The sequence below is a fragment of the Anopheles darlingi genome, chromosome 2 (genome assembly GCF_943734745.1).
Source record: "Anopheles darlingi chromosome 2, idAnoDarlMG_H_01, whole genome shotgun sequence".
In the NCBI taxonomy this organism is placed as follows: Eukaryota; Metazoa; Arthropoda; class Insecta; order Diptera; family Culicidae; genus Anopheles; species Anopheles darlingi.
This window is the reverse complement of record NC_064874.1, coordinates 37,414,403-37,424,402: the sequence shown is the minus strand read 5'-3', so window position 1 is coordinate 37,424,402 and position 10,000 is coordinate 37,414,403. Positions and strand designations below refer to the sequence as shown.

The 10,000-nt window shown below is 48.8% G+C and overlaps 4 protein-coding genes across 10 annotated transcripts in view; 3 read left to right on the top strand and 1 right to left on the bottom strand.

The window, feature by feature from the left end:
- LOC125948652 (uncharacterized) overlaps positions 1-6,356 on the top strand; it is a 35,180-nt gene extending 28,824 nt beyond the window's left edge. The window contains exons 9-11 of the mRNA XM_049674918.1: positions 1-3,171; positions 3,243-3,437; positions 3,516-6,356. The exon at positions 1-3,171 is cut by the window's left edge and continues 99 nt beyond it. Of these exons, the coding sequence (XP_049530875.1) occupies positions 1-3,171; positions 3,243-3,437; positions 3,516-3,632 (3,483 nt within the window). The 3' untranslated portion in view covers positions 3,633-6,356. The remainder of the gene's footprint in view (positions 3,172-3,242; positions 3,438-3,515) is intronic.
- LOC125948523 (uncharacterized) overlaps positions 1-10,000 on the top strand; it is a 345,242-nt gene that overhangs the window by 72,028 nt on the left and 263,214 nt on the right. The gene's annotated exons all lie outside the window — the stretch shown is intronic.
- Positions 6,909-8,320, top strand: LOC125948614 (uncharacterized). The gene is made up of 2 exons (XM_049674864.1): positions 6,909-7,160; positions 7,220-8,320. The coding sequence occupies exons 1-2, from the start codon at positions 7,073-7,075 to the stop codon at positions 8,101-8,103; spliced, it is 972 nt and encodes a 323-aa protein (XP_049530821.1). The 5' UTR covers positions 6,909-7,072; the 3' UTR covers positions 8,104-8,320.
- The window catches only part of LOC125948606 (acyl-CoA Delta-9 desaturase-like), a 12,920-nt gene continuing 12,896 nt past the window's right edge, over positions 9,977-10,000 (bottom strand). For all 7 annotated transcript variants that reach the window (XM_049674839.1, XM_049674838.1, XM_049674840.1 and 4 more), the window contains exon 5: positions 9,977-10,000. This exon is cut by the window's right edge and continues 1,682 nt beyond it. The gene's annotated coding sequence lies outside the window, so the exon portion shown is untranslated.

The window sequence follows — 10,000 nt, the reverse complement described above, 5'->3', positions numbered from 1 at the left end:
TACAAAACCTCGTTACTGCATCTGCAACCGCGCCAAATGAAGCTCGTGATAACGGAGCTGCGAGATGATTTTCCCACCGGACCGGATCCGAACTTTAATCCGAACATTTTCTCCGAAGATGAAGAGGATCAGCTTCAGCAGCAACAGCAGCAACAGCAGCATCAGCAGCAGCAGCAACAACAACAACAGCAACAACAGCAACAGCAGCAACAACGGGAGCAACAACAGCAGCATCAACAACAACACCTGCAACACTACACATCTCATCAAGCCGGTCATTCATCGTCCGGATCGGTCATCCGTGAAGGTCCCGCAACAAGTGCCCTAGGGAGAAAGGGACTGTTGAGCGAGAGTGCACCACCGATCGCACCGATGTCACCCCGTCCGAATCGCTTCCCATCGAGACCCCGTCGACAGCCGTCCGCACTGGCCGGTTGCTCTTCGGCGGCAACCGGGCGAGGCGGTACGGGACTTGCCGGTGCCCTAGGACCACTGGCAAGGGCCGAATCGTACGAAGACGATACGGACTCGGCGTCCCAGGACGGTCAATCGGGATCAATAGTGATCGTTAGTGAGCTTCCTAGCAGCACGGTTGTGCATAGCAGTGCGCGGACACCTCCTCGTCAGAGCATCGGCTACAGTCTCGTCAGCCGACCATCGTCCGCTTCTAGCAATCAATCCCGGGTTGCCATTAGCCCGCTGTACTGTGAGGGATCCGTACCGACGCTTCAATCACCGAAGAATGCCGTCGCACCGAGCGATATCATCTTTGACCGTCCACCGGCCGGACAGACGACACTGATGAGCTACTCGTCCGGCAACGCGGACTACATGGGTAGCTTGGTGCAGGTGAAGAACAGTCTCGTGGCGTCCTCGTCCTCATCCGACCACAATTCGCATCATCACCATCATCATCACCATCACCATCATCATTACCATCATCCTCATCATCACCATCAGCAATACAATCATCATCATCACCACAATTATCAGGCACGATCGGCAGGCGGTGGGCTGATGGTGGGCACCACGCCGATGCCAGCGATGAATTTGAATCTCTCCTTCGACCGTCCGGAACCGCCACGACCGGCGACGAGTGTATGCGGTGGTGGTGGTGCTAGTACTCAATTTCAATCCAACAGTGCCAGAGGTGGTGGTGATAGTACGCCAAAGAAGCAAAACCTTAAGTTTATCGACGAAGCACTAACGCCAGGCACCTCGCTTTCCACGGAAGTTACTGCTGCTGCTGGTGCTCCTGGTGTCGCTCAGGAAACTCCTTGCTCTGCCGGTGCCCCCGGACTGCCGGACACGAATGGATGCGAAACACCGACAAATACCAACGGCAACGCTGGTGGCGGTATGCATCGTACACCGACGGTTGCATCGATGATGCCGTACGTCGGTGGAACCCGCATTCCCGATTCGATCACGCGTAGCTGTAGCGTCGGTTATCTTGACAATATGACGATCGTGCCGGGGGAGGAAGCACTCTCGATGATGCGCCGCGATGCACCGTACAAGCGGTTGGTGTTGGTCGATAAAAAGCGACAGAAAAAATCCAAACGTAATCTCGACTGTGGTGAGCTGCGACGGTTGGATACTCGGTTGCGTAGCGATCCGAAATCGAAAAGCCTGGACTCGTGCGATGTGCTGCAGGACGTGCCCAACCTGAACCGCGATCTGATTAATCTCTTCCGTCAAATGCCCAAAGTGCACGAGCTGTCCGAGAACGAGACGGAATACTCATCGGACGGAGTACCGGCGACCGGCGAACGGTCAACCGAGGCTAAGGCAGCGGCATGCAGCAACGGTCCGGTGCAACCGGGTACGCCCGTACGGAAGGGTGCCCCGATGAAGTTTGGGGCCGGCATATCCGGCCACGGTGGTTCCAAAACACCGATCCTCAACCGTAAGGAGAAGCCCAAGAGTTGCTCGGTCTGCCATCAGATTGCACCGACAGTGAACTCCACCGAAACGGTTTGCATCAAGTGCCGGAAGGGGTCCACGGATCGTAGTCCGACGGACGGGGGTAAAGACAGCGTACTCACGAATGGGTTAGTGGATGGTGGAACTGCTGCTAGTGCTGCTGCAGCTACCACTTCCTCGGTTAATGCAGCGAAACCACCGCAAGCTCCACCATCGAAGACGAAACGAACCACCTTGGGCCAGTACCTGCGATCGGCCTGCAGTAGCAACCACCACGGGGATCACGCGACTAAGGATACTACAAACGGTACCAACGGGAGCAGTGGTCGGTGTAGCTTTTTCGAACGAAAATCAACGACAAACGCCAGTGGCAGTGAGAGTAGTAGTAGCGCTAGTGCGTCTTCCGTCGATCCTCCAGCAGCAGCCGCAGCAGCAGCAACAGCAACAGCAACGATTACTGCCGCTCCATCGCACAGCACACCATCCCGATCGGTAGCACGGATCGTGACGAGCTTCACCGATAGTCCGCTATTCTCACGCCGTAATCGGCAAGCCAAGGCGGACGCTGCGGCGGCGGCGGCAGCGGCAGCGGCAGCAGCAACCGATCAGAGCAGCAAACCGCCCAGTGAAACCAGCACGCCAATTCTGCTCCGCTGGAATGGACGCCAGAATCGTAAATCCGATTCGCTCGATTCACCGAAGAAACACCGCCGTAATGGTAGCTGCCCGGGACCGAGCAAGGACTCGACGATGACGACGACGCTCGACTCCAGCGAACCGACCAACGGTAGTACGTCCTTGGCAACGACCTCGTCGCAAACGGAAGACAACACACCATCGCGTGCTGGTGGTGGTGGTGGTATCATTAGCCGATGGAGAGACATGGAAGAGAATGGCCGCTCATCGACACCACCACCACCACCGCCGGCTTCACCGGCCCGCCTAGCCCGTAGCTCACCGGCATCCCCGACACCGAGCAAAAAGAGCAAACGGCACCAAAGTGCCTCCCCGATACGGCATATTCTTAACTCGCCGCTGCTGAACCGCCGGCAGCGCAAGAAGCAGCACACGGAAAGCTCCGACGATGAGAACGGAGGTAACGGTGGCGGTTCGCACACTAACGGTGGACATACTAACGCCAATGGCAGTTCGGTGAACCATACGGACGAGAGCAGTGGTGGTAGTGGCAGCGCGAAGCAGTACCGTGATCTTGAGACCTTCCAGAAGGCGCAGCTTAGGCAGAAGGTAAGCTGGCCTTGGATAGGGCTGAAACTCATTCCGTGTGATTTGAACCATTTCTTCCATTCTCCGTCCAGCTAAAGCGCGGTAAAATCGAACCCAATGGTATTGCCAGTTCGGCGGTCTCGCCGGCCCCGGTACGCCGGGAGTTTGTGATGCACAACAAGGCCCCGATGTGGAACGAGAACAGTCAGGTCTATCAGCTGGACTTTGGTGGACGGGTTACGCAGGAATCGGCCAAAAACTTCCAGATCGAGTTTCGTGGCAAACAGGTGAGTATAGTGAGGTAATCAAGGCAAATGGGGTCGCGCCTGGTACTGACCACCAGGGTTCCACATTCTATTCCGTAGGTTATGCAATTCGGTCGCATCGATGGTAACGCGTACACGCTTGACTTCCAGTACCCGTTCTCCGCCCTGCAAGCATTTGCCGTAGCCCTGGCCAACGTTACCCAGCGGTTGAAATAATGTTTCGGATCATCCTACGGCCGTACGGCAAAGGACAGAACTACCGGGGCACTACATATCACAGCCAGAGGCCACCAGGATCGCGCCGGAAGCGTTGCGATCGCCCGTTCATTTACATTCTAAAACATATCATTAGCAAGGTGTGTCACATGTGAAAGGAGTGCTCGCGTCAGACTCCCCAGATCGGAGAACTGGCCCAAAAAAAAAACTAAGGTGCCTCGTAGCGGCCGGATGAAGATATTCCATTAATGATAGAGCCAATTTGCGCCCCCGGGCGCAATCTGCTTGCTAGCTTGTAATTACCAGCGCCAATATGTGTAGAACGATGAAAAAAGGCGTTGTTTGAACGGCGTCGATTGCGGAGCATGTGCCATGTCTCCAAAGCCAAAGGAGCACAACCCGAAACGATTTCTGTTGGTGGCCAAATCGAGCACGCAAACGGAGCCGCTTTAGGGGTTTCTTTACAAGTGACGACGACGACGACGACGAGGCACGTATGCAAACGTCCAACCAAAACTGCTGTTGTATGCGCTTTATGCAAACTGTGTGCAATATTTAAATCTGCGTTCTGTTCCTTCGCACCATTTGGTACTTACTTCCTCCCCCACCTCGGGGAGGACTGTCTTTTGTAGAAGGTTATTCTAGTCGGTGTCTATAGTCGATAACACTACTTGTCTGTTTCTGTCTGTCTGTGTGTGTGTATGTGTGCAAAGAGGATAATGAAAGCCAGAGGGGCCGAGTGTTCAGCAGAGCTTTTATAGTAGATGTGAGTGTAAATAGTCACTAAATTCCAGTGAGACAGACGCGGTAGCCTGTAAGTGGAATAGGATCGAGTGGTGGTGGATCGTGTGTATAGAAAATCCCATTTAAACCCCTAAACGCCCCATAGAGTAAAGGAAAGAGAGAGAGAGAGGAGATCGTTGAGGTAATCGAGCCTCATAAACCATTTTTATTCCACGTGTCTAGTCAAACTGTGTACACCTTTACTGTGCGTAGTGCGTGCAAAATGGTAAGCAGCCCAAATAGCGCGCCAGGGGAACCGCCGCTTGCTACGTACATGCTTCGTTTCGAAGTGATTGTTCGGTTTTGTTAATTAATGATATGGCCTACTACTACTACGCTTGTTGAGTTAAAAGCACACACACTGGATTGTGCCGGCTACCTAATTTGTTCTGTTTCGCCTTTTGGTACTGACTACTGTTCCATGCCATCGTTTAATTTGTTCCGCTTCTGCATTAAAGGGATTATGGCGTGTAGATGTGTAGGAGGAATAGGGGTAGACTGGGTGTAAGATTTTCGTGCGTTCCTCGCTCCTGGCCCCCCACCCATCGACGAAGCTTTATCCGGTACCATCCAAACAGTTCATTGCAGTGCGAAGGATGTTCCGCGGGGCCGCATGCTTTGTCTACCTTTTTTTTTAACGCAAGGACGACAAGGAGGCTCAGGCTAGCGGCTCTGCGGGACAATAAATGAATGTTAACCGATTTTAAACGTAAGAAAATGCTTAAACCATTTACACATCTTCTGCTGCAGTGCAAAAGCAGTGAGCGAGAGCTCACACGCTCATACCAGAACCGAAAACATAGCATAATTAAACATTAAACAGAACAGAAACGCATACGAAAGCATCAGTTACACCAAATGAGGATGAAGAGAAAAACCCAAAACCCCCAGCCAGCCAGCCAGCCAGGAAAACTTGCAGGGACGAAATATGCCGATGATGATGTTAACGCCAAAAGCCGAAAAATATGTAAAAAAAAAATTCCATCCATACTACTATCGTTTTTGTATCGTGCGTCGCTGCCAGGCGCATTGCTAGCTTATTGATTTAGCTTTTGATATTGAATATTCTGCGGCGCGATAATCCCGGGGCAGGACGTTCTAGCGTGATGAAAACTGTTTTACATACTAATGACAGATAATACGGTCGGTACGGTCGGTGGGTAAGGAAAATCAGTCTCAGTAGGCATCTCTGCTATTGCCACCAACGGGCAGAAATGTAGGCTTTTCCAGAAAATCCAATTCGTTTGTATCGCCGCGTTCAGGCAAGAGAAACTGTGCTTCGGAGTCTCGTAGAACAAGATGAATGTTTGCCATTTTCAGTGCCATTTTAGAAAGGAGAAATGTGCAGAAGAGAGCGATTGTCGTGTGGAGTCTTCCGTCTGGGAGCGAAAGATGAGCCAAGGCATGGCAAAGTGATCATTTGGATTCTCGTTTTGTTAGTTAATGAAGACATGCATTTGAATTCTGAAAAAAAACTAGGAACAATTGTAAGTGTGTATCAAGTAGTCGAAGAATGATTATTTTGGAAACGGCGCTGCTTATGTACGCTGTACGGAAAGTCTTGAATTCGCGGGAAATTGCTATGTATAGAAAACTGAGAGGAGATTAGCTAAAACAAAACAAAAATCAAATACACTTCACGCGACGTTTACAATTTGAATGCTAGCAAAATTATACTAAATTTTAGGCCGAAATTCTGCCATCGGTGCAGCAGAATGATCGATGGAAAGCTAATGAAATTTTAGTCGCACTGGTGAATTACAGGCAGCTGGTAATTAGATAGTCTTGCCAGGTTGGCTACACGCGCGCGGCCGGTTTCGCGGTGTACTGCTTATTCCAAGGAACGAATCTAGTCGGAACTGATGGAGGAGTGTATGCGATACGAAAGGAAAAAACCTACTTTGAAATGCCATGGTCGTTGCTACGATAAATATAAAGACATACCGTTCAATGTTTGACTTCTGGTTTTTGCATATAACATCGCGCCGAAATGGAATGTTATCGAGAAGTAGCTAACGAAAGTATGCCAAAAATTGACGTATGGGCAGTTTTTTTTCTATTTTCAGAATTACAATAACCGAAACCGAAAACTTCAACGGCACACTTGAACTTTAACCCCTTTTTTCATTTTTGTACATATTTTTGTGGACGGGTAATGTTAGCAGAGCTGAGTAGGAATCATTTTTGATTTGCGAGAAGAGTCGCCAGACGTGACGGAGCGTTCCGTGTGTACTATTAATTACTAAATGATCCACATAATCATTTGTCGGTGTCATAATTCTCAAGTTGTATTCATTTTTGGCAAGAAGATGCCGAAATGCCGGGAGTAATGCCGATCACGTGGTGGTATGTTTCCCGCCAACAAAAAACTGACGCCAAGAGGTAGGCAACTTACGCCTATAGTTATAGCTATTAGAACCATCTACGCCTGAAGTTAGGCAAAATATATCGGTGTGTTTACAAGCCATAGTTTAGATCTGCAGTGATGGTCGGGCAAATCGGCTACAACCCTGAAAATTATTGTTTTGGTTCTTCCTCTTCCGTTGCCGGTTCAGAAATCGCTTTAAAAAGTGGAAAATTATCATTGCACATTTAGTGCTCAATCTTGTAATAAAGATAAAGGCGATAAGACTAAATTTAAATTACATGCCGGCAAAATGCAAATGTTAAGAAACTACTGTCGATCTTATCTTAAAAACATTCTCCCCCGATACTGTTCAACAAAGAAAAATGAACCTCCAAAAGGTAAGTCACGTCGTATCCTCGTAGAATTTAACATTTATCGTCTTTGTTCCGTGTTGTAGCGACACCCGAAATGAAACAACCACAGGAACCTGATGACCGAGAGCCGATTGTGGTAGAAAAGGAAAGCAACATAACACTGATCGGCATTAATCGTCCAAAAGTGAGAAATGCAATCGATGCCGCTACCGGTGTTGAGTTGTCGAACGCAATAACAGCCTTTGAGACCGATCCTACGGCGGACGTCGGTATTCTTTACGGTGTCGGTGGGACATTTTGCTCGGGATACGATCTATCCGAGCTATTCGCGTCCCATAACACCGGTGCGGAACGTTCGAACGTCCTCAATCCGGAGGGTGTGATGGGACCGACGAGAAGAATGATCAAAAAACCGCTTATCTGCGCAATCAGCGGTTACTGTGTGGCCGGCGGATTGGAGCTGGCCCTAATGTGCGACCTGCGCGTGATGGAGGAGAACGCTGTACTTGGATTCTTTAACCGGCGCTTCGGTGTGCCCTTGATCGACGGTGGCACCGTCCGGTTACCAGCTTTGATTGGTTTGTCACGTGCACTCGATATAATGCTCACCGGAAGGGCGGTCACGGCAAAGGAGGCGCTGGAAATTGGACTGGTAAATCGAATCGTTGCTGTCGGGGCAGGCCTTGGACAGGCATACAATTTGGCGATGAGCATAGCCAAGTATCCGCAGCATTGCCTTCGTCACGATCGAGCGGCAGCCTACTATGCTGCCTTTTCTGCACAATCATTCGAGGATGCTATACAAAGGGAGACACAAACCGTAACCGATGAGGTCCTGGCGGAAGCGCGGACAGGTGCCGACAAATTTCGATCAGGTATAGGTCGGGGAGGTAGCTTCAGTGGCATTAAGGAGCGAACGATACCGGACTGGGAGCGTTCCGAACTGGGGTTTGAATCAAAGCTTTAGCGTATTTTAAGAGGGTAAAGTATTTTAAGAAGAATTTTGGATTTTTCGGTTAAACAAAATTGCCGAAGCCACTAAAGTAAACTTTATAAATCGGTTGAGTGTTCCAGCCTCTAATATTGTGATGTGTACGGTTGTTAGTAGACCATTCAAATGAAATTAAACACGAACGAAGAAACCTCGCAGAAAACCCTTTTTTTTAAATAGACACTAAAAGAATGTGCAATTATTTTACTAAAAGGTTTTGTTTTATTATTTGAATACGATTCTGTTTTTACTTAAAACATTCATTCCTCCGCCTCGGGACCGTCACCGTAATCTCATATGCGGTACCAGCCAACCGCGATGATCGAAATATTCGGCTATCGTACCGATACAGCTACCCGTTAGAAGTGGATCCGTTGTAGTTGTAATATTCGCATTCGTTATCATCGCACATATTTTAGCTCTGATGGCGGTAACGACGTGAACCCTCACGGAATACCGGTAGATTTGTTGATGGGCTAATTTGGGGTGCGGCCCGCTCTCTTCCTTCTAAATATTTTGTTTAATAAATTTCTACATGTTTTCATTTTCTTCTGTGCGCTGTATCTACTAAACAGATAAGAATATTTGATTTCTTCTGTGAGTGAATAAATTGAGTTATCCATATCAACATTCGTTGCATACCGCGATGCTTGCCCATCTGTTCCTGTACTTTCTCGCTGGAAGATCGCAACATAACATCCATAAACTGGATTGAATTGCGGGACTTGAAATGAAGGAAAGGATGGAAGGGCGGGACTCGTTCTTAACGGCCTGCTGTAGAAGGACAACCACCACCGTAATCGTCGCTCAGGAAATCGTTGGAATCGGTACCTGATTTTATAATCCATCGATCTCCCGCCACACGTTCGCGTGCAATCAAGATTCTTTCCGATCAGGCGATCAGGGGAGGAAGGAACTATGGGTGATAGAGGGAGTGGGATTTGGGGTTGGTGGTAGTGATTGGTATTATTCGGGCCGAGATACTAAAAAAGAATCGCCTTCTTCATCGTTGTTCAACGGTCCACCCCAGTCTCACATACATACACTCATACACACAGACAGAGATACAAACAAATCAACTACCAAACTACAGCGTTGTATGCTTGATGAGTTTCATTTCCATAAAATCCATCCTTCGTGTTCTTTACTCCTGACAACAACGCCATCAATGGCTACTACAACACCATCACCATCACTGCATCCTTTCTGTCGCATCCCCTTTCCCCCTTTCCTTCTCCCATTCTTTCGTGGTCCTGTGGCTCTTGGCTTGGTTGGGGAAACCTCTTGTTTACTAGTTTGTTGCGGATCCTATATTTCATTTTACGAGTAAGGTATTTTCCAAGGTAATTTATATGAAAATCGTAGAAAGGCGTTAGATGGAGGCAAACATGGTTCTTTTTCTCCGCCTGCTTTGTTTTCCGATAGGGCAGAAAGCTAGGCAGACCGCCTGCTGTTTACCGAACCCGATTGAGATATTAGCAACATGCATTAGCCCTCTATCCACACCGAGCATATCGACCGGAACGAATCTGCAACGTGCTCGATCATCTCTCTCTTCTCGCTTCTCTCTTATCAGTCCTTTCATTCTACCTTCCTCGATTCAGTCTACACCAACTCCTTGCGAACCAAACAAGTGGATGAGCTTTACAAAAATAAGCCCACCCAGTATAACAAAAGCGATGAAATCTGGTGCAACAACTGGCAGTTACACAACGAAGTTGTTTTTTATGTGTGTTTATGAATGTCCTTTCTTCTCATTTTTAATTCAACTTCAGCAAAAATCAACGAACACCAATTTCGGACCAGGATTCAGTGATTGATAAGAAAAAAAGAATAACTAGAAATCATGTTCCTTCCTTTGACACTTCCTGAG